A 25,277-nucleotide genomic window follows, 5' to 3' on the forward strand; every position below is an offset into this window, starting at 1 on the left:
AGTAAATGAGAGCAGGAACACGGCTTCAGCACAAAGACGTAAACACAAAGCTCGGACCGCAGATCAGAGTCAGTGAGATGTGACTTTCTCACCGACGGCATGGACACGGTCGGGGCTGAAAGCCGACAGCTCGCTGATTCTGATGTTTCGGCGAGTCCGCACTTTGTGTTCACGCCCTTTATGCGCTGATTCTAAAGCTGTTAGTTTGATCTCTCTGTTACACCCCGGCCTAGGCAACCGAGGTGCAACGTAGAAAAACAAAGATAAGGAAAATAAAACCACGAAGGCTCTCCACCAAAATCCCAAAACGAAAATATCCCATGACGAAAGTATTAACAAACCCATTCACAACTATTTACAACAGACTATTTATTTACAACAAAACACCAAACTATTTACAACACGGGGGAGATCGCGACCATGACACACTGAAACACAGGGTTTAAATACCTAGAGGGAGTAATCAGGAAAATGGACAACAAGAGGGAAACACAGCTGGGGCAACTCAGAACTGACGAGACAGGGAAACGTAAACTGAAAAGACTAAGATAACACAGACTTTCAAAGTAAAACAGGAAACACATAACAGTCACGCCAAAAACAACACACTGACAACACCGAAACGTAACAGTTCCCCCCACCCAAAAATCAAACATTTAACACCAAGTGAAAAGTTTGATCCAGACAGATGAAGCCGATGAAGGCTGGAGCGGTCCCACTGACCCTCCAGCAGACGACGAAGGCTGGAGCAGTCCCACGGACCCTCCAGCGAAGGCGGATGAAGGCTGGAGCGGTCCCACGGACCCTCCAGCGACGACAAAGGCTGGGGCGGTCCCACGGACCCTCCCCTCAGCGAAGGCAGACGAAGCTGATGAAGGCTGGAGCGGTCCCACTGACCCTCCAGCAGACGACGAAGGCTGGAGCGGTCCCTCGGACCCTCCAGCGAAGGCGGATGAAGGCTGGAGCGGTCCCCGGGCCCTCCAGCGAAGACAGACGGAGGCTGAAGCGGTCCTCGGACCCTCCAGCGAAGACAGGAGGCCGAAGCCGTCCCTCCTTCGGACCCTCCAGCGATCCCGGACGAGCCCCCATATGTTACACCCCGGCCTAGGCAACCGAGGTGCAACGTAGAAAAACAAAGATAAGGAAAATAAAACCACGAAGGCTCTCCACCAAAATCCCAAAACGAAAATATCCCATGACGAAAGTATTAACAAACCCATTCACAACTATTTACAACAGACTATTTATTTACAACAAAACACCAAACTATTTACAACACGGGGGAGATCGCGACCATGACACACTGAAACACAGGGTTTAAATACCTAGAGGGAGCAATCAGGAAAATGGACAACAAGAGGGAAACACAGCTGGGGCAACTCAGAACTGACGAGACAGGGAAACGTAAACTGAAAAGACTAAGATAACACAGACTTTCAAAGTAAAACAGGAAACACATAACAGTCACGCCAAAAACAACACACTGACAACACCGAAACGTAACACTCTCTCCAAACAATATTGACCGAACCAGCAGCAAAAGAAGATCCAAACTACGCTTCACATAAACATCGTCATGAATTCACTCTGACTTTTATTGTTTTGCCATGAAATAAAATCACACTTCATGCACAGCTCTCTCTCTCTCTCTTCAAGATCAGTTTCCCGTTGTGAGATTATAATATTATTTTATGCCATGTTATACCCCCAATTAAATATTGTGAATTATTATGTAGTTTTAGTTTGCATTATTCTCCTGAATTAGAAGAAGCTGATAACTATTGCATTTGTTAGACTGATTTGCATTACATTAGACTGCTGATTTATTGTGAATGAATGATGTTGTTTTATGATGCATTATACTGCTGAGTTATAAGAAATACTGTTCGCAGAAAGTCATCGCCTTATTTGTCTGATTAGAAGAGAACATGCTGGAGTTTTCTGCCCCATCTCAGCAGGAGCAGATAAACGGGGAGCCAAGGTCGTAGCTTAGGCGCTGTGTGAGAGAAAGCATGTGAATGTTTAGGCTTTTATGATTAGGTGGAGGCCACTAGAGGCTATAAGAGTTTGATCAATGCTCCACCATTTTGAGATCTGATGCTGTCTGCGTACGGTGTCCATCTCCCACGCGTGTGATCATTAAAATCATCGTTTGACTTAACCCGGCCGGACCAGTGTTGTTATTGTGGTTTTTCCTCTTGTATCCATCCCCAATATTTGAATCCGTAACACAGTCTAAAAATCAGTTTTCTGCATTATTCGCTTGCTTGTTACGCACAAGTCTACCGTTGTTTACAGCCTGTCGGACGCTTTTTTTCCTTTTACTTACTTCCGAAGAGAAAAACTCATTTCTGCTGTTGAAGACTGAACAAATGTAAACTTTTTAAAATTATACAAAACTGCAAAACTCTCAGCTGTGTCTCTAATAAAAACCTCTGTAACTTTGCTCTGCTTCACTTCAGCAGCATCAGGTAATGTTCATATGTTGATTAATGGTTTTCTTTTGTTTTCGATGTACTGCAGAATATTTTTATAAAATCCCAGGCCAGGAAAATCACCTTAATGTTTTTCTGTGTTTTATCAACTACTTTGACACAAAGGCCTCTGCTGTGATGTTCACACCTTTGATAAACTCTCGCAAGTGTCAGCTTCCTTTTTATAGACATAAAAATATGGAAATGTACTGATGCATGATCTGAATTATAATATTTCTCACTGTCTGAGGCAAAATTTCCCCGCTTCAAAGCGAATCAAATCGATACTAGAAATCAGTGACGATACCCAGCCCTATTGCTTACTGTAGATATGTTTTATCATGTAAACATTTGCAAATGTAATTTTCTGTCCATACTTTTCATTTTCCATCATCTCTTTTTTGCCCACTGCTAAGAAAATATACAGCGCTGTAAATAACTCTTTATACTCTTTCACTATTCTTAAACTTTGTAGTGTTTATATTTGATCTTTTTTTAACTTTAGGACGAATTAATTGTGTTTGTGGAAATCTACTTGGGAAAATCACAGACTCTTATTGTGAAGGAATTTGATCCAAACTCTCATGTTTGTGCTGTCAGTATGTTTTACTATTTAAGGAGAACAGCTGAATTTGTATTAGTTCACTTTCCTATTACAGCACATGCAGGGTTCAGTGTTCATGCAGAGCTGAAACTATCTGACATAATGTGACATAAAACAGGGCGATCGTGGCTCAAGAGTTGGGAGTTCGCCTTGTAACTGGAAGGTTGCCGGTTCGAGCCCCGGCTGGGACAGGTCATTGTGTCCTTGGGCGAGACACTTCACCCGTTGCCTACTGGTGATGGTCAGAGGGTGACGCCAGTGTCCGGCAGCCTCGCCTCTGTCAGTGCGCCCCAGGGTGGCTGTGGCTACAATGTAGCTGCCATCACCAGTGTGTGAATGTGTGTGTGAATGGGTGGATGACTGGTTGTGTAAAGCACTAGTCCTTAGGGACTAGAAAAGCGCTATATAAATACAGGCCATTTACTTGTTAAAAAATAGTCTGAAACGACTAAAACCGCTCCTTACCGTTATTTCTTTCAGGGCTTCAACTCGTTCCTCCCAGCCTTGTTTGGTCTCTGATCTTTCTCCGTTAATAAACAGCTCGATGTACTCTTCAGTGGAGAGAGGGTTTGGCTTCACTGATATCTCTCTCAGTCTGTCCAGACACTCAGCAGATTTCTGCAGTAGTGTCTCCACCTCATTTTCCAGATCACACTCTTCATCCCACAGGTTTGATCTCAGTCCTTCAACAACTGTCTGATAGTTGTTGGTTTTTGGATATTTTTCTTTCAGCTCTTTCACTGTTTGTTTCTCTCTGACTATCTGATACTCCCAACTGTACTTCTGTAAAAAATGTACATTAATGTGACATTTGCCTGGACACTCCGTGCAGAATCCATGTGATGCAGCTTCTTCACAGACTTCCTTTACTGAATCCCTGGATGTGGAGGAGGGATAGTAACAGGTGACATGACACTGCTGACAGTTGATGATGAAGTTTCCTGTACCAGAAATACGAGCTTTATAAGGCTTCATGACAGCGACTGTAAACTCAAAGTTCTCATTTCTGCTCATCTCTGCTTCATATTCTTTAAGTTTATCACTCGTCTTGTTTATCTCCTCAAGCTTGGCTAACCCAAGTTTCACCTGCACCTGCAAATTTTCGACTGTAATCTCCAGTATCTTTCTTTCTCTGAGGACTTCCTTTGTCAGTGTCAAACTTTTAGGTTCTCTTTTATTCAGAGCAGCAAAAAACCTTTTCATGCTTTTTGTCCCCATCTTCCAAAACATCTGATCAAAGTCTCCTTCATCATCATCATCACTCATTCTGTCTCCTTCAGCTGATTTGTTATTTGCAAACAGCGCTGAGTTATTGAACTTGAAGTGAACCGGCAGCCCGTCTTTTGTTTCAGGACATGGGACTCCTGCAGCATTGATCGCCTCGAGAACTGGAGGTCGCTGACCGTCTGCAAATGTCACCACAATGCTGATGTTTTCTGCCACATCTTTGCCAAAGATTGAGAAAACAGAATCAAACACATATTTCTGTGTTGCTGTGAGTCGTGCTAAAGCAGCCTGAGCTACAAAACACACAGCATCAATGTCAGTGACACCGTGCTGATCAGTGAAGAGATTACATAGCTGCTCTGTGATCTCTCTGTCTCTTTCTATGCCTCTTGTATCTCCAAAGCCTGGAGTGTCAATAATGGTCAGAGAGAACGGGATTTTAAATCCATCCTGGTGGTTGATTTTGTAAACAGTGACTTCAGAGGTCTGACTGGGAGCTCGTGATGTTGACTGATCCTCATTAATGAATTTAAACCTGAAACTGTCCTCCCACTCTACACCAACAATGTAGTTGATCATCCCATCGATCAGAGTGGACTTTCCTGATCCAGTCGCTCCAAAAAGCATTATTGTACGATTCTGCCTCGTGCTTTCTTCTCCAAAGTTAAACTTCCTGCATCCATCTATGTTCATGTGTTCTTCTGTCAGAGGCAGTTTGTAAACTGAGGGGGAATCAGATTTGATCTTTTTACTTTTAATCCTGAGAAGTTCTGCGAGGTGGTTAAATGTTGTGCAGACTTTAACAGTGATGCTTTCTTTGCTTCTTCCAGCTGAACCACAATCACATCTGACCCTGACTGCATATTCTGTCTCTGTCTGGAGACCTGAAAGGATCACCTTTTCACCTGCTGACTTTGTTTGGTTCCACTGCAGAGCTTCCTCATTATCATCTGTTTTTGAATACTCCACCATGTAACCCAATATCTGCACATCCTCTCCGAGCTCAGCAGGTTTCTCCCAGCTCACTGATATCTCACTTGAATATGGCTGAGCTTGAGGTTTTCCAGGAGGGCTGCAGGGTAAAGTTTTAATAGAAACTTTATTAGCCGGCCCGACACCTGCTGAGGTCACTGCTCTGCATCTGAACACATACTCTTTGTTTGGCTTCAGATCTCTCACTGTGACTTCTTCAGCCTTTGCTTCTGTCTTCTGCTGCCATCCATCCTCTCCACTGACACAGTACTCAACAGAGTAGGAGGTGATGTTCTCTGCTCCAAATCTGGGTGGAGAAATCTTCAGTGTCACACTGTTGTGGTTTATGTCAGCTGCTGTCACAGTTTCAGGCTTTGAAGGAGGCTCAAAGTTCTCACTGACAGCAAATCCACCTTCATAAAGGTGGATGCTGGAACCTTCCTGGGTCTCATTAGTTAACCCCACTGTCAGGAACGTCATGTTCTTGTTCTCCTCGTTGGCCTCTGCAAAATCACTGAAGAGTTTTGCTTTTCTCCACATTTCAGCTGTTACTTCTTTTGAGGCGTACCATTGTTCCTTCTCTACATCATGAGTGTGAGGATCTTGAAGGTCTGGGTTGGTTGGAGTGTGAGATTTTTGGTGGAAAACATTAAAAATGAACATGAAAATGAAACTGAACAGACTAACCAGGAGGTTTGGTTGGTTTCTTTGTTGGTTTGTCCCTTTTAAGTATCTTGATAAAGCTGAGAGGTACGGTTCATCCTTTCCCAGAGAGGTGAAAACAAAACACACAACATGCTCTGCACTCAGACTTTCCTTGTACAGATCATTTTGAGACGAGATGATTTTGGTGTTTTTCATCATCTTGGTAAAAGACATTAATGTGTCAACTTCTCTCTCTTTACAGTCCATCCACTCGTTCAGGTTTTTGCTGCTGAAAGGTGAAGAATGTCTCTTCTTCAGGATCTCTGCAAGCTCAGCTTCCTCTTCTCCTCCTCCTCGGATTGATGGAAGCTTCTTGGCCAAAGTTTGTTGGAATTCCAGCTTGAACTCAGAGCACATTTCTTTGAAACTTTTAAGCTTTTTACCAATCTGTGGGAACTGCTGTGCAGTGCTGGTTCCCAGTACATCATTGTACCTCATTTCCACCTCACTGAAGTCCTCCAGGACTGTCTGTGCTTCTTGAACTAATCCTGTACTGATCTGACGGACGAGTTTAGCAGCAGAAGAATCTAAAGCTGTCAGTGGCAGCAGCCAGACCTTCACTGGTACAGCTTTGTCTCCCAGTAATCCTGGCAGGCTTTGGTAGACTTCTACTGCATCTTGAAAGGTTGTTGGTGGTTTTGGAAGACAGAAGTCTCCATAAAATTTACAGGAGAATTTATGAACACTTTCTTTGTCCTTGTCTTCCATCTTCAGGGAACCTTCACCCTCTACAGAAAGTAAGGGAATCTTCTTGATGATCACCTTCAAGTTGCCCTGAACATCTTGATGATCTTCATGTTCAGAAACTTCACGGTCAAACACAAAGAAAGCTTGTGCTCCATAAAGAATAGCTGTGACTACATGTGTTGCTAAGCCTTGATAAAAAACATATGGATGCTTCACGTTTCCTCTTCCAAGATGATTCATGGACAGCTCCTGGATCTTTGTGGTTGCCTTGTACTTCAGTGTTACTCTGGCCTGATTTCTGGAAGATTTACTATCATTCAGATATTTGGCAGATCCATCAACCTGAACCAGTCCACCCAGGAAACTTGCCTTCAGTGAAGCATCAACATTCAGAGCTGAAGATTTGTCTGAGATTGATTCAGATGCAACAATTTCAAACTCATTAGAGGCCTGCGGTCTTTCTCCAACATCTTTCATCAGGTCATCACGATCCCACAGAGTCATTCCTGCAAAAGAAGAAGCAACAAAAGTACTACCAGGACTCCATCAATTAAATCAAATTCTAAAATAAATGTTAAAAAATGATTTTAAAAAATGTGAATTTTAAAATAAACAAACAGAGTGGTGTCTTTCTATGAGCAAACTTGTCAAACTTTTGCTGTTGATTTTTTCACGACTTTCCTTGTTGTGTTTTTTCATCTCTTTTTGTGATATTCACCAAAATGAAATAAAAAAAGTAAATGAAGCACAAATCTTTTGTTTGTCTGGATGAACCAGATTAACTGAGTTCTTCCAGATGAAGAGTTCAGGCTCTGCATCTGAGTTTTCAGTATTTAAGATAATGACAGTAATAATGTCAAAAATGGCAGTTTGGATTTTCTTGAGGGAAACGTTCTAATAACTAATTTAGTGACGCCACTGTCAAAAGACTGCATGTCACTTCCATTTTTTAAAGCCAGTCGACTGTAGAATATATATATATATATATATATATATATATATATATATATATATATATATATATATATTATATTATATTTAAAAAATGAAAGTTTGTGATGCATCAAGAATCTTTACATGTGAATTCTTACCGGGGACGAGCGCGTCACTACGACAGTCGTACAGCATCCCGACGCTGAAAGGCCGACCGAGCGCTGCCACCTCCATCGCACCGCCTGATGTACCGTCCATCCTTCAGTCTAACCTGGAAAACACAGAAAAAGATGAGGTGGTTTTTCCGATTCCTCTTCTGTCCAGCTGTTTGTTTTTATACCCATTACTATAACTGACAACATCTGGAATAATTCCACCTGGCACCTCCTGGGTGAGACAGTGACAGTGTAGTAGGTTGTAAAATGCTGCACGTTCAGTTTTACGGAAACAAACTGTTTCTGTTTATAACTGTCAATAATACCTCTTATACATTTACATACTAAGGTAAAACCTTATTACATCAGTAGATGGTGATCCTGCACAGCTGTGGATCCACTGGAAAGCAAACAGCTGCAGGTTCAGGCATTAAAACTCTTTATTGATCCACAGCTACTGCAAAGCTTCATTTGAAATGCTTCTAAACATATTTTTATTAGTTTTTCTTCATAAGTATCGTATCGTTGGCAGTAGGTCATTTCCAGGAAACTGTTAATCTAAATATTTTTAATTAAACTGAGTTTATTTTATATAGCACCAAATCACAACAACAGTTACTTCAAAGTGCTTTACATTGTACAGTAAAGACCAGAATAATACAGAGAAAACCCAACAATCAGACCCTCTGGTGTATAAACTATTGCTGTCAGCGTTGATCTCGCCAAAATGATGTAAACGCCATAATCGCATTAACGCAGAAAATATCCGTAAGAAAGTTGACGTGGATCGCCCCATGCGTAGGGCTGCACGGCGTGCACGTGTTTACGAGCTTCCGGAGATTTGCCGCGTTAATGTGGTTATGGGGTTAACGTCATTTTGACGAGATCAACGCTGACAGCACTGGTCACTTCATTGTCATTAGTATTTAAACAAATAAAAACCTTACTCTGTGCAATACTGTACTAACTGCCACTCAAAATTTTGTACTGTTCAGTTTGTACTGCTGTTCACTCATGCCACTTTATCTCATGTGCAATATCCCATTTGCCCCCCCCCCCCCCCCCAATAACATGTCAATGGTTACATTCCTATTTAAGATTTCCTTTATCTATTCACAAGTGTGTGTGTATTTCCTGTTAACTTTTTTCTTTTTACTATATTTTATAAACATTTTGCTCTTACTGTTTTTTACATATTATACTGCTGAATTACTGTCTGCTGCTCGTCAAATAGATTTCATTGCAATGTTGACCCTGTGCTAACTTGCATATGACAAATAAAACTGAAACTGAAACTGATAAACACATAAAATGGTAACTGAAGAAAAAACACTCAACGCATTATGGGAATCCTCTTGCAGGTTAAGCCTATAGGAGTGTAACTAAGGGAGGATTCAGGGTCACCTGGTCCAGCCCTAACTATATGCTTTAGCAAAAAGGAAAGTTTGAAGCCTAATCTTAAAAGTAGAGATGGTGTCTGTCTCCTGAATCCAAACTGGGAAAAAATGATTGACAAAAATTCATTTTAACAATCAGATGAAACAAAACCTCTTTGTAGAACAAGCACAAATATATAATGTGCATTTCTTTTCAACACTGATGCGAACATATCATACACAATAATAGAAGAATAGAATAGAAGAATAGAATAGCCTTTATTGTCATTGTACAAAGTACAACGAAATTGGAGTGCCACTCCCTTGGTGCAAGTTTCAATAATAAATATAAATGTAAAATATAAAAAGTACAATAAAACAATCACAAGTACTCAAACAATAGTAAGTACGATATATACAGGATAGCAGCATAATATAATGACAGTATGAATAGCAGCATAATATAATGGCAGTGACGGTATGGAATAGGTTCAATTGTTTTTGTGCTTATTTACTACGGTGATAGCTCTGGGAAAGAAGCTATCCCTGAATCTGTTTGTCCTGGTTTTATGTGACCTGTACCGTCGGCCTGACGGTAATAGTTCAAACAGTTGGTTGCTGGGGTGAGAGTAGTCCTTGATGATATTGCCAGCTCTGCTGAGGTACCGAGAGTTTGCAGTGACCTCCAGGATGTGATCAAGATGGCGCCGAGTATGGCAGCCTCGTCGCGAGCTCCCCCAAGCAACGGCTTTCTTCTGTGTTTAATTTTACTTTTCCTTTATTTTTTCACGAGCAGCACTTGTCTCCTTGTGTACGACCGACAAACCTTACTGGACATAAAAGACGGTCTTTCTTATAACTTTCCGGAGTTCAAGTTTTGCAACACGGACGCTCCGTTTGCAGACCCCCCATTCATCTCACCTGAGACGCCTTTGTTCTCTGGCCCTGGAGGCCGCAAACGCCGACGCAGAGGGAGAAGATCTGGCGTTCTGGTTCGACTGAGACGGCGCACTTACAGACCACCGTTACCCAGTTTATTACTGGCTAATATGCAGTCTCTGGAGAACAAGCTGTGCGAGCTTCGGGCACGGATCTCATTCCAGCGAGAGATGCGGGACTGCTGCGTGATCTGCCTCACAGAAACCTGGCTATCGGACAAAGTACCGGACTCCGCAATACAACTGCCGGGGTTCTCTGTGCACCGCGCGGACAGGTCACAGGATCTTACTGGGAAAAGCAGAGGCGGTGGTGTGTGTTTCATGATCAACAACAGCTGGTGTGATTATGCGAACGTGCACCCGGTCAAATCCTTCTGCTCACCGGACCTGGAGTACCTGATGATTAAGTGCCGGCCATTCTGGCTACCGAGGGAATTTACAGCAGTGATTATTACGGCTGTTTACATTCCCCCACAAGCCGACACTGACCGAGCACTCAGGGAACTGTACAGCGTGATCAGCAGCGAGGAAACCGCACACCCAGAGGCAGCGTTTATCACAGCCGGAGACTTTAATAAGGGAAACCTGAAGAAAGTCTCACCAAAACTCCATCAACACATCCTTTTCAACACACGTGGAGACCGGCAACTCGACCACTGTTACACCTCTTTCCGGGATGCGTACAAAGCCCTCCCCCGCGCCCCATTCGGCCAATCAGATCACTGCTCCATCCTGCTCCTGCCCGCCTACAGGCAGAAGCTGAAACAGGAAGCTCCAACCCGGAGGGCGGTGCACTGTTGGACGGACCAATCGGAGTCTGCGCTGCGGGACTGTTTTGATCACGCGGACTGGGAAATGTTTCACGTGGCCGCCAGAGACACTGATGAATACACAGACTCAGTCTGCGGATTTATCAGGAAATGCGTGGAAGATGTCGTCCCATCCAGAACAGTCAAATCCTTCCCAAATCAAAAACCCTGGATTAACGGAGATGTTCGCGCGGCACTGGCGGCACGGAACACCGCCTTTGCCTCTGCGAACACATCGGACTACAAACACGCACATTACCAACTCCGGAAGACGATCAAAGCAGCCAAACGTGAGTACAGGGACAGGGTGGAGCAACAGTTTGACAACCCTCGGAGTATGTGGCAGGGACTAAACACGATCACAGACTTTAGAGGGAAAACCAGCACACCGCAGACCACGGCCTCTCTGTGTGAGGATCTAAACGTATTCTACGCTAGATTCGACGCAGCGAACACCACGAGACCGGACAGTGTGCGCACCGCGGATGACGTCAGTGCGCACACTGTGTCTGAGGAGGATGTGCGGAGGTGCTTCAGGAAGGTGAACGCACGCAAAGCTACTGGTCCGGACGGGATTCCCGGCCGCGTCCTCAGGTCATGCGCGGCTCAGCTGGCTGGAGTGTTCACGCACATCTTCAACCTTTCCCTCTCTCTGTCTGTAGTCCCAGCCTGCTTCAAAATGGCCACCATCGTCCCTGTACCCAAATCCTCCACCATCTCCTCGTTGAACGACTGGCGACCTGTAGCCCTGACCCCCATCGTAAGCAAATGCTTCGAGAAGCTGGTCAGGGACTTCATCTGCTCTGCACTACCCAACTCACTGGACCCTCTACAGTTTGCATACCGCCACAACAGGTCCACTGATGATGCCATAGCCCTGACACTACACACTGCCCTGTCACACCTGGAGAAGAGAGACACGTATGTGAGGATGCTGTTTGTAGATTACAGCTCAGCATTCAATACCATCGTTCCCTCGAAGCTGGACAGGAAACTGCAGGATCTAGGACTGAGCAGCTCCCTCTGCAGCTGGATCCTTAGCTTCCTGTCTGACAGACGCCAGGTGGTCAGACTGGGCAGCATCACCTCATCCCCCATCACACTGAACACTGGTGCTCCACAGGGGTGTGTACTGAGCCCTCTCCTGTACTCACTCTACACCTACGACTGCACAGCCACTAACAGCTCCAACATCATTGTGAAGTTTGCGGACGACACTACAGTGGTGGGTCTTATCACCAACGGTGATGAGACGGCTTACAGGGAGGAGGTCAGCGCCCTGACCCACTGGTGTCAAGACAACCATCTCACCCTCAACGTCGCAAAGACAAAGGAGTTGATAGTGGATTTCCGGAGGTGCAGAGAAGTACACACCCCCATCACCATCAACGGCGCTGCTGTGGAGAGAGTGAGCAGCTTCCGCTTCCTTGGTGTACATCTGGCTGAGGATCTTACGTGGTCAGTACACACAAACAAAACAGTGAAGAAGGCGCAGCAGCGCCTCTTCTTTCTCAGGAGACTGAAAAGATTCGGCACGAGCCCCCGCATCCTCAGGACCTTCTATCACTGTGCCATTGAGAGCATCCTCACTGGATGCATCACCACCTGGTATGGCAACAGCACCGCCTACAACTGCAAAGCTCTCCAGCGAGTAGTGCGGTGCTCTGAACGGATAATTGGAGGTGAGCTTCCCTCCCTCCAAGACATCTACAGGAAGCGGTGCCTGAGGAAAGCGGGGAGGATCATCAAGGACTCCAGTCACCCCAGCCATAAACTGTTCAGACTGCTTCCATCAGGAAGGAGGTTCTGCAGCATCCGGTCCCGTACCAGCAGACTGAGAGACAGCTTCTTCCACCAGGCCATCAGACTGCTGAACACGTCATAGACACCTCAGCTTCACTACTGGAACTTCAACATTATGCACTCCATACTGTATATAAATGCCACTTGTTTTGCACATATTCAACTCTGTATATTTTATATATTTTATTATTATTATTATTATTATTTTTATTTTTATTTTTTTTTATTTATTTATTTTTTTTACTATTTAATTTGTAAAAATGTGTACACACACACACACACACACACACACACACACACACACACACACGTAGGAAAATAGTTAGTATACACATCCAGAAATGCATACACTATTATATATTGTACATATATTTATTAGTTTCAGGTTGGCCATTCTTGTATTTTGCTCGTTTGTGTTGTTGTGTTTGCACATCTCTGTTGCTTGTGGGGCTCGCACACAAGAATTTCACTCGCATGTGCTGTGCCAGTGTGCCTGCACATGTGATGTGACAATAAAAAAAAAAAAAAAAAAAAGTGATTTGAAGTGATTGGGCAGAGAGCAGCCAGTGATCTTCTGGGCTGTGTTGATGACCCTCTGCAGTACTTTCCTGTCCACAGCTGAGCACCCTGCATACCATGATGTTATGCCGTACGTTAGGATGCTCTCTATGGTGGCTCTGTAAAATGTCACCAGCAGCCTCTTCTCCAGGTTGTTCCTCCTGAGCACTCTCAGAAAGTGGAGACGCTGCTGGGCCTTTTTAACCACCGCCGTGGTATTTGCAGTCCAGGAGAGGTCATCAGAGATGTGCACGCCCAGAAACCTCATGGAGTGTACCCTCTCCACACAGTTCCCGTGAATGTAAAGTGGGGCCGGATCTGCTCTGCCCTTCCTGAAGTCCAAGATAAGTTCTTTAGTTTTCGTGGTGTTCAGTTGGAGGTTGTTATCTGAACACCACTCAGTCAGTCTGTTGACCTCATCTCTGTAGTCCGACTCATCCCCCCTTGAGATGAGTCCAACCACTGTGGTGTCATCCGCGAACTTTATGATGGTGTTTGAGAGATGGGTAGGGGAGCAGTCGGATGTGTAGAGCGTAAACAGGAGGGGACTCAAAACACATCCTTGTGGAGACCCGGTGCTGAGTGTGATGGTGCTGGACAGGTGGGGGCCGAGTCTGACAGACTGTGGTCTATTTGTCAGGAAGTCCTTGATCCAGAGGCAGATGGGGGTGGAGAGTCCCAGGTGAGACAGTTTCTGGACCAGGATCTCCGGGATGATATGATTGAATGCTGAGCTGAAGTCCAGGAAGAGCATTCTCACATAGCTTCCTCGGTGCTCCAGGTGACTCAGCGCAGTGTGGAGCGCTATGGTGATAGCGTCCTCGGTGGAACGATTTTTCCTGTAGGCAAATTGGTGGGGGTCCAGAGTGGGAGGCAGACCGGCCCTGATGTGCTGACAGACCAGTCTCTCAAAGCACTTCATCACTACAGGCGTAAGTGCAACAGGCCTGTAGTCATTTGGGCTGGCCACAGCTGACTTCTTGGCGATGGGGATGATGGTGGAGGTTTTGAGGCAGGGCGGGACGGTGTTTGATGACAAGGAAAGGTTGAAGATTTTAGTGAAGACTCCGGTCAGTTCGTCAGCACATGCTCTGAGAACCTTTCCATGTATTCCATCAGGACCTGCCGCCTTCCTGGGATTCACTGACCTTAGAACACACCTCACTTGGTGCTCCCTAAGTGTTAGTGTGCCAGTGCTGGGGGCGGGTGGAAGTGGTGTGACAGCTGAGGGCTTGGTCGTCTCAAAGCGGGCGAAGAAACGGTTTAGATCCTCAGCCAGCGAGGCATCAGTCCTAGATGTCGCCTGGTTATTGCTTCTGTAGTTGGTAATGTGATTGATCCCCTGCCACATTTTTCTGGGGTCGTTGTCAGCAAAGTGATCTTCAATCCTCCTCCTATAGGCAGCCTTAGCTTTCCTGATGCCTCTACTCAGGTCTGCCCTCGCCGCCCTATACGCAGCCCTGTCCCCTGACTTGAAGGCAGTGTTGCGGCTTTTTAGGAGGGATTGCACTTCGCTATTCATCCAGGGTTTTTGATTTGGAAACACCCTGACCCTTTTGTTGACGGTGACATTGTCAACACAGTTCCTGATGTACGAGAGTACAGTGTCCGTGTACTCCTGGAGGTTGTGGCTGGAGAATAAATCCCATACAGTTGTTGAGAAGCAGTCCTGCAGTTGAGAAAGGGCTCCTTCAGGCCAGGTTTTTATTGTCTTTGTCTGGGGCTTTGTTTTTCTCAGCAGGGGGGTGTAGGTGGGGGTGAGGGACATGCAGAGGTGGTCAGATCCAGCCAGGTGGGGGAGGGGTGTCGCTCTGAAAGCATGCCTGATGTTTGAATAGACATGGTCCAAAGTGTGTTCTCCTCTCGTAGCAAAGTCCACAAATTTAGGACAAACTGGACAAATTTAGGAAGCACAGTCTTTAGGCACGCTTTGTTAAAGTCGCCGGCGACAATAAAAACCCCATCGGGGTGGGCAAGCTGTTGTTTGTTTATGGTGTTCAGCAAGAGGCTGAGAGCCGTGCTGACGTTAGCATCCGGCGGTATATAAACAGCTATCACAATAACTACTGTAAACTCCCTCGGGATGTAAAAAGGTCTGCACGAGACTGCCAGAACCTCCAAATCAGGAGAACAGTGTGTGTGAATGATCCTACTGTTACAACACCACTTGTTATGCACGTAAACACATAGCCCCCCTCCTCTGCTTTTACCTGAGTTGCTGTTTCTGTCGTGCCGGTGTAGCGTGCGGCCTGCTAACTCGACTGCAGCGTCGGGAATCAGCGGGTGAAGCCACGTCTCCGTAATAAGAATAATGCTGCAGTTACGTGCAAAGCTCGTGGTGGCTATCTGTAGCTCCAATTCGTCCAATTTGTGGGTGATGGATCTGGCGTTCGATAGGAAAAGGCTCGGAAGCGCTGGCCGGTGTGGATGTTTGCATAGCCTAGCGTCTGAACCCGACCGGCATCCCCTCTTCTGCTTTCTTTCCCTCCGTCGCCTTCTACGCTTGCTGGGCGGGCAGACCATCCACGGTGACCCTGGCGGTCTCGCTATCTCCTCCAGGATTTTGTGTTCGCTGATAGTTGCCAGAAACAAACAAACTATATTTAAAACCGAGGTCAATTAGGTTCTGGCGACTGTAAGAGATGGCGGCGTTGCAAACATTCAAAAATATCCACATTAAAAGTAAAAACAAGCACCAAACTGGAGAGCTAAGAGCCGCTGCACCCGTGCGCGCCGCCATCTTCTTTTACAAAAGAAATATAACAAAATAACAAAAAACTAATATAACAATAGTTCAGTAAATGTAATCAAAGGAGAGTGTGAGTCACTCTTGCTCGCACTGCTCCTCTCATTGGTGAGAAGACAGAAAGCTGAAGTTTCAGTGGTCTAAGTCAGTAAACCACAAGGTTGCCAACTGACTGGTTCTTATACAGCACTTTGTATTCTGAGCACTGAAAGTGCTTCACACAACTTGTCTCATTCACCTGCTCGCACAAGCACTTTTTCTGCAAGTATTTTCTATCTAACATTCATACTCCAGTGGATGCATTGGAGAGCAACTTGATGTTGCCCAAGAATATTTGGCATGCAGACCTGCGGATTAGTCGGTGACCTCCTGAGTTACAGCCACACTGAGATTGAGAGAGACAGTATTTGAAACTGTAAGAATGACAACAGGCAGTTTAAGCTACAGCGTCTCTACAGCTGATGGACATTTCTTTTATAAAACAACAGCTCAGAGTTCATTTAGCTGATATAGTTTTGTGGTACGAACGTAATAAGCAAATTATAAAAAATAAATAAATGTCTGAACAGGAAATAACCTGAAAATGCCTTGTAAGATAAGATAAGATAAGCTAAAACTTTATTAATCCCTCGGGTGGGTTCCTCTGGGAAATTCGGTTTCCAAAAGCACAGCACCGACAGAAGTTACAGAGTTACAGAATATTATATACACACACACACACACACACACACACACACACACACACACACACATATATAAATACAGAGACAAATATAAATAAAATATACGAAGGGGATAAATAGAATAAATAGGAATAAAAATACAAGTGAATTGCACATTTCAAGTATTGAGGTCTATTGCACCGTTGACTATTAACAAAAGGTATTGCACAGTGAGGTGAAAAGGCACTACAGCTTAGTTGTTCCCCCCTCCTTTGTCCTCCTGTCTCCCCTCCCTCTCCCCTCCAGAGAGGAGTTAAACAGTCTGATGGCGTGTGGGACAAAGGAGTTTTTAAGTCTGTTAGTTTTTGTTGTGACTCACAACAAAAAATATAAAAAGAAATCTTAGCGATGAGGAATCAGGAAGATCTAAAACAAACAAAACAAGTCAAACCACATACTCACAGCAGAATGAAGTCCCTGACAGGAACACACTCCACCAGCTATTGTTCCTTTGGGAAGGTCAGGAAGAACTCTGATTTCTCAGAAATAGTCTGAGCTTTATGCTGCAGCTTTAACCAGGAGGGAAAACCAGAGAAAAGAAATTTACAAACAGAACAGCTGGTTTCACACTCAGGACCTTCCACATGTTAGAAAACATGGACGTGCACTAACAACGATGGACACAAATAAATCTGTGAGAGCAAGTTGAGGTTATTCATGTTACTAAGACTGTATTTAAGGAACACCAATTAAATTATATGTGTGAAGTATGTACTTATAAAGTATTGTTGAATTAGTTCTTAAATATATTTCAGTTCTTACTATGTTTCAACTGCTTCAGAAAACGATTCATATAAAATTTCACCTATTGAGCTTCTCTCGGCCCTTTGAGGTGGAAACATTTTAAAGTAACATTATTGCATGGGCTGCATGTGTATCCTGTTGGTTTGTAACTGTCGCGCTGACCTAGTAGGTGTGGCTGTTATTCCTCTTTTCCTCCTCCTGCCCTCTACCTGTTCGGTGCTGCTGCTTACCCATGGCCACTGATTAGACCTTGGGTGCAATCAACAACTAAGCACGGCCTGGTGTGCGCCGCCCTGCCAGGTGAGCCACATTAGAGCAATCAAGGGTGGGCGTGCCGAGTAAACCTTTAAATGCATGCAGCAGTCATTTGACCCGGGAGCAACATACTGAGAGGACGGCAAACAAAGCACTTTTCCACTGTGAGGAAGACTTTGAACAAGACAGGCTATCGGTAAGCTCTTGAGTTCACATTTTGCTTTTGCAGATGTATCTGGGACTATGGAAGCTCAGTTGTGCAAATGTTTTACGCTTAGGGAAATAGTTGCTGCATTTAAGTTTAAAAATTATATTGACAGAAAAGAATGTTTAAGTTTGAATAAATTGTTTGTGCAGTTAGTGTTCCCACATACTTATGTTACTTAATATTAAAAATAGCGACCCCCCCCAAATCCTTGGGTGGATCGTAAAACTAGTGAATAAATGTTTGGTTTTGATTTAAAGAAAATAATTCTTTGTAAAGAAAATCCTTAGTTAAAGTCTATTAAAATGTTTGTGAACGCTAAAATGTATACTTTAAAATACAATTGTTTATAAAAAAGTGTTAAATGCAAAGAAGACACATTGTGTATATTTATTTAAGAACCACAGTTAAATTAACACAGTTAATTACATGGTAAATGGCTTTACTGAAGTGTATTTTGTTATTTCATCTGTCTTCTGTGTAATTTATCTGAATGATTAATGAAATGTTCTTTATTTTTGTGTTGAAAGGTTTTTTACCTGCTGCTACCTACCAGCTATCAAACTAGTTGGTCTAAATAAAGTTGAGTGAAATTCAAAGTCTGGTCTTTTTCAAGTGTGGACACCTCACAGTCAGAGAACACTTGACAGTAACAATTCTGAAATTGAACGTCTGCGATATCGTTCCACCACCGTGACTCCCACAGAGCTGTTAATGACCAGTCTTATTTTCGTTTAGGGTGAGAAAGGTCTGTTAACTGTCTACATCAGCGGTCCCCAACCCCCGGGCCTCGGACCAGTACCGGTCCGTGAGTCATTTGGTACCGGGCCGCGAGAGTTGAGACTAAGGTGTGAAATGTATAGTTTTCAGGGTTTTTATCGGTTTTCAGCATTATTTTGTTATCGTTTTTATCGTTAACTCTGTTTTCCTGGGTCTTTTCACGTGTGTTATGAATAAATCTTCTTTTTTTCAGTACCGGTATTAGTTTTATTTTGTTGTATTTATCCGCGACACCTTAAAGGCCGGTCCATGAAAATATCGTCGGGCATAAACCGGTCCGTGGCGCAAAAAAGGTTGGAGACCGCTGGTCTACATGATGTTAAAGACCGGTTAAGCAAAGGCTGCAGTGGGACAGAGACATCCACCAGTATTATAAGGTCTTAAATGGTCGATTGCTTCCTTTAAGACTGAAAAATTCCCAGGCTCAAACTGCAGAAAAACAGCAGAGAACTTACGGTGTGTTCACACCGAACGCGATGGACGCGAATAGAGCGTCAGGTTTACATGTAAAGTCAATGGAAAGGCGCGATGACGCGCGATTGCGGGTCCCGCGAAAATTCGGAAGCAGATTTGCGTCGCTAAAACGCCGAAACGCGCGTCAGTGTAGCGCGTCTGGCGCGTTTGACTCGCGAATAAAACCACGCGCGTGAGTTTTTGTGTTGCATTTTGTGCATACGCGCGTTTCGCGTCTACCGCTCGAGTTGGAAAAATCTGAACTCCAGCGTCAAATCGCGCCGCGACAACCAATCAGGAGCCTGGTGACGTGGCTGTTACCTAGGTCAAAGGGGCAGATCCAGCCAAAGCCTTTCATACTTCAATGGAGGGGAAGGCTAATCAATGCGGTAGCAAACAACTCGGAGCTGTACAACACCAGCTGCTTTCAGTACCGAGACAGGAATAAAAAGGACCGAGCTTGGAGGAAGATATGTGAAGAGATCGGGCAACCTGGTAAGTTCATTCATTTCTCTTTTGAAAGTTTTCACTGACCCGGGGAAGCCGCACAAAAGCTAGCAAGCCACCGCTATTTTCCCACTGACGTACAAATACCGTTCTGCTTTTATGCATGTTATCATTTAGGAATATATTTTATTGTTTATTAATAAACAGCACACAGTGGTCCCGCTGTTCATCCGTCACTGCTTTGCTTTTTCGCTGATTTTTTATTGCACAGTACAGCATTGCATTCTGCAGCCTGATTGACAAATCTGCTCCGTGCCGTGTCTCCTGCGCTTGCCAAATTTATCACGTTTGGTTTTGATAACCATCGCGTCCAATAGAAAAAACAGCACAAAAACACCCATAACTATGAGCCTCATTCAGAAATAGACACCTGCACCGTGAGGGAAAAAGGCGCACGAAAGTGGCGGGCAGATGAAGACAAACCGCGGCATAATAATACTTTTACGTTTTGCAATCTACAAAGGTTTGCACTTTGAGAATCAATTGTGAGAACTGTGACCAGGGGCTAGTTATTCTGAGAACCCCTGCAATAAATGAGGGACCACTGTCTACTCTACGATTATTATATCCAACCTGTTAACATTTAATACTGTATTGATAGAACCAACTGATTCTGCAGCAGAGCATCCCCTGTTGCTTCTCCTGGCTCCCCAGTCCCTGAGCTCCTGCTGCTGCACCCACAGATATGTACAGCAAGCACTGATACCTTTTTAGTCGGTGGGATTGCCTTGTGATCACCTTTACTAAATATCTACAACCAATCTGATTATATCCTGTTATTGTTTTTTTTTTTTTTCAATGTTGAAATTAAAATCTAGTAGCAGCCTTCTCATTTCTTTGTGTTTTGTGCTGTTTTACAGGCCCACAGAGGAGGACGGCTCCGAGGCAGATGAGGGACGGGTCCCAGGACGGTCCATCAGCGGTGGAGCTGGCCATCCTGGAGTCCCTGAAGAGGCCACACCAGTCTCCAATGGAGCATTTCCTCCTCAGCCTTGTTCCTGCTCTGGAGAGCAGCTGGTCCTTTTTATTCCTGTCTCTCTGTAAATTCTTATATTTTATATATTTATGTTTAATGTTTTTCTGTTTGAGACTTTTAATATTATTTCAAATAAATGTTTATAATGACTAATGTCTCAGTTCTACTACACAGCAAATGTTGGCACACGACTTGACACATGTAGAATTTATTTCATATTATACTAATGACAAAATATACTGATACAGTGGGATGCAGAAGTTTGGGCAACCTTGTTAATAGACATTATTTTCCTGTATAAATTGTTGGTTGTTACAATAAAAAATGTCAGTTAAATATCATACAGGAGACACACACAGTGATATTTGAGAAGTGAAAAGAAGTTTACTGGATTTACAGAAAGTGTGCAATAATTGTTTAAACAAAATCAAGCAGGTGCATCAATTTGGGCACCACAAAAAAGAAATGAAATGAATATTTAGTGTATATCAATGTGTGTGTCTCCTATATGATATATGGGGTGCCTTTGTCTGGATGTGCTTCCCATCCAGAGCTGCACAGCACAGAGGGAAGTTCCAGCGCTCCTGGAATCCCTCTGTGATGGAGCGCCAGTCTCCAGGTGAAGGCACAGCCATGAAGTCGTCCACTAGACAGTCCCAGATGGACGTCGCTGCCTTGGGGGTGATCTGGCTCACCGTGGACACACCGACTCTGAAACTGAACGCGATGGTCCTGAAGGAGTCCCCGGTGACAAGGAACCTGGACAAAATTGTTCAAAATCAGTATTATGTGTACTGCAGTTACAAAATACATTATTCAAATTCCAAAATACTTTTGTGATGTCAGATATAAATCACAAAACTTAAATCTTACATAAAACATTTTGTAATTATAAGGATAATTACAAAATGTATATTAGATAATATCTAAAACAGTTGTGTTTTGTTTTAACTTTAACATATCATAATTTGATTGGTAGCAACTTTCACAACTACAGTGAGCCAATCACTCATAATTCCTAAACATGTCAATCAGGTAGGAATGAAGTGAGACATTAATAGAAATAAAGAGTTGTATGTTGACATGTAGCCCTTTCCTTGCTTAAATCATTAATATTTTTGAAAAATTAATCTGTGATAAGACAGCTTATCAAGATAGAACCATGTAACTAGAGATGAACCAAACTGTTCACAGTTTTATCTAACTCTGTTTTAATAAAGGCTGTGACCCCTGTTATAGAGTCTGACAGCTGCAGGGATTATATACAAATATTCAACTATCCCAGAATTAAACCAGGTCTAAATAAAAAGGAGTGAGTATCACTACAAAGGTTAACTCAGTGGTCCTAATGCTACAGTTTGATATCAGCAAACACCGAGCGCATACATTGATGTGACACCACAGCCATGCTATCATGCAAACACTGATAACAGCATAAATCGAATTAAATCGGGACTTGATGAGAGCTTCTGAGTATCACTAGAAATATTATAAAGAGTCGTCTCTGTACCACAGTTTGCTTTCAGTAAACACCGACAGCATTCACCGTTAGCATAGCACATCCATGTTAGCAGTGTATAACTGGATGGATTAGCATATTAGCACAGATATCAATAAAGGACTACCGTATTAAACACTTTTACTAACCTCAGGCAGACGGACAGGCGCTCTGCAGGTGGGATTGAGCGTCTGTAGTTGGTGTCTAGGCGGGCAATGCTGGGACCGACGAGGGAAAGCAGGTCCTCAAACTGGCCGACGGTGATAGCGCTGGAATCGGCCGTCATCCAGGCGCAGCTCCTGGAGCAAGTGGTGAAACTCACCAAACTGCTCATGCCTCTGGAGGACCTGATGGACCCAGGTACGGCGAGGACGTCTTTTACGCTGCTGCTCTGCTCTCCACAGTACATAGAGAAGGGAGACTCTCTCTTCAAGCGCTAGCTCGATAGCTGCCATCTTGCAAAGATACCGGTCTGGCACAACTCCCTCCCACATTCCTCCCACATTTCCGGTTCACGCGCGTCAAAATATCATATTTTGACGCGCGATGGATTTTTCTTGGACACGCGTTGAGACGCGAATGTACACGCGTCAAATTAGGGGCGTTTGGGGCGTTTTATTCGCGTCCATCGCGTTCGGTGTGAACACACCGTAAGAAGGCAGATCAAGGTCTAACACTGCCTGTGAATGTGAGACCTTAAAGATGAGATTTTGATAAATGGAAAATGGACTGGTTCTTTTATAGCACTTTTCTACTCTATCATGTGCACTCAAAGCGCTTTACAGAACTCGTACATTCATCCAATCACTCCCATTTGCACAAGCACTTTTTCCTCAGCTGTTAGCTAGTGCTTCTTAACTAACATTCACACACACATTCATGCTCTGATGGATGCATCGGTAGGCAACTTGGGTTAGTAGTAGTTAGTTAGTAACAGTTGACTCTGTTGTGTTTTCAGTGGCCATGAGTACCATTCACAGAAGGTTCAATTCAATTTTATTTATATAGCGTCAAATCACAACAACAGTCACGTGACTGTTGTTGTGATTTGACAAAGTGAGATTATTTGAAAAAGCTGATGAAGGTAAATGATTTTTAGCAAGAAAATTAAAGGTTTCAACTGTTTTCTGTTATAAGAAAAAAAAACTGACTTGATATAAATACTGATTAAGCGTTTATTCAAAAGATAACTACAGTCAGGAAGCAAATAAAATATGTAACCACAGTACTCACTGCACACAGGAGTTGGTCTCTCAGGTTGTTCTGCCTCTGACGTCTCTGTAAGGAACAAACTTTGCCCGCCTTTGGCTTTTATAGGACATACAGAGAGGAGGGACTGATTTCTCAGGAATGTGTGACCTGCTTCCTCTGTAAACAGGGAGAACCACAAGTCACACTTGTTATACAGGATTTACAAAAAGGAAAGAAAAAGACTTTTGAGAACAGCTTAAGCACCCACACTGTGTTATTGCAGTTTAAATTTATTCATGCTTAGTTCATACATATACATGTCTCATTCTTGAAACTTTCTCATACTCTTTTCAATTTAAAGTTCAGTTTTATATGAATATACACACATGTATTTGCTGTTTTAGACTTGTAACTTTAACTTTTTAATTTTGAACTAGGGAAGATTTATTTGTAATCCTGAGCTGCTGCAACACTTGAATTTTAGCCTGTAGGTGTGAATAGACTGTGGAGTCCTGGACCAATGAGCTCTTCTATGTTCTGCCAGCTGTTTTTGCAAGAGGTTGTTTGTACACTACATTACTCTGTGTCAGGGGACCAGTGTTCCAAATTAACTGGTGATGTTCACACAGATGTGTCACAGACTTTTCAGGAGCCCTACTGACTGATCTGTGACATTTGTGAGGTTGATTTAAACACAGTCTGCATTCTTCTTTCTCTTGACCAATAAAATATTAAGAACTTTCTGGAGTTTACCCGGTGATATCCTCATGTTGTGGAATGTTTTTATGGCATATATACCTGTATACACTGGACATATACTCACATATATACTATGTAATTACATATACTTGTATACACTATATACACCTACACTGGAGTGTTTATATAATGGAACCACTGTGATACGCATCTAACCTAAATCTTCAAATCACAAGACCCATATATTTAGGTCAAATATTATTTACAAATATATTAATAAAGTCTGTGCCACTTGTTGTATGAGCACCTGTTCATCAGTACTGTTTGAAATGTAGTTGTTAGAGTCAATAAGTAACCTCTGATCATGTTATGGCCAACGGTGACAAGTCCAAGCATAGGGTTAAATAAACCTGACCCTGCTGAAGATGCACCTGGGAGCCTCTCTGCCCGTCGTTGCTGCCAAAACGTTGTAAACAACCCGTCTTTAACAAATATAGTAAACACACTCGACCTGGCTGAGAATCAATGTTTCCTTGTTATGCAAACAACAAAGTTTTTTGCAGCTGTTTACCTGAAAATGCAGCCAAGGCGTTTTTCAAATAAACATTTCAAACTATTTACAGAACAATCAGCTGTTCTGCATCAAATCTGATGCCACACAAATTATTTGTGCCGCTCCAAAAAATAATTCCTGTCCACTATGAGATGAAGGAGAACAACAGCCTGATACCTGCAGGCCTGACAGCAGCAGATGAATCACTGCTGTAACACCTGTAACACTCAGCAGTCGCCTCATTGTTCTGACACACACAACAAAACTACACACTAACTACACACTAACTACACACTAACTACACACTGACTACACACTAACTACACACTAACTACACACTGACTACACACTAACTACACACTAACTACACACTGACTACACACTAACTACACACTAACTACACACTAACTACACACTGACTACACACTAACTACACACTAACTACACACTGACTACACACTAACTACACACTGACTACACACTAACTACACACTAACTACACACTGACTACACACTAACTACACACTAACTACACACTGACTACACACTAACTACACACTGACTACACACTGACTACACACTGACTACACACTAACTACACAAGATTTGTGTTAAACGTCACAAATCTCTCACACGCCGTCACTCCTAAAACTTCCCCCTCCCTAAACAACTAAATGCCATGTTGCCATATCCTGTTTTGATTGGTC

The 25,277-nt window shown here is 43.5% G+C and overlaps 1 protein-coding gene across 2 annotated transcripts in view; it reads right to left on the bottom strand.

Annotated features, from left to right (window-relative positions):
- Positions 1 to 23,497, bottom strand: part of LOC113010193 (uncharacterized) — a 37,441-nt gene extending 13,944 nt beyond the window's left edge. Inside the window, exons 1-4 of one of the 2 annotated variants that reach the window (XM_026149142.1) lie at positions 23,361 to 23,497; positions 7,761 to 7,873; positions 3,544 to 7,175; positions 1,083 to 1,104 (exon numbers count right to left, since the gene is read on the bottom strand). In XM_026149142.1, coding sequence (XP_026004927.1) covers positions 1,093 to 1,104; positions 3,544 to 7,175; positions 7,761 to 7,860 — 3,744 coding nt within the window. In that variant the 5' untranslated portion in view covers positions 7,861 to 7,873; positions 23,361 to 23,497 and the 3' untranslated portion in view covers positions 1,083 to 1,092. Of the gene's footprint in view, positions 1 to 1,082; positions 1,105 to 3,543; positions 7,176 to 7,760; positions 7,874 to 23,360 lie in introns of those variants that run through there. The other variant, XM_026149143.1, reaches the window with a different exon arrangement.
- Positions 23,498 to 25,277: the final 1,780 nt, after the last annotated feature.

This window comes from Astatotilapia calliptera, chromosome 18 (assembly GCF_900246225.1).
Source record: "Astatotilapia calliptera chromosome 18, fAstCal1.2, whole genome shotgun sequence".
Taxonomy (NCBI): Eukaryota; Metazoa; Chordata; class Actinopteri; order Cichliformes; family Cichlidae; genus Astatotilapia; species Astatotilapia calliptera.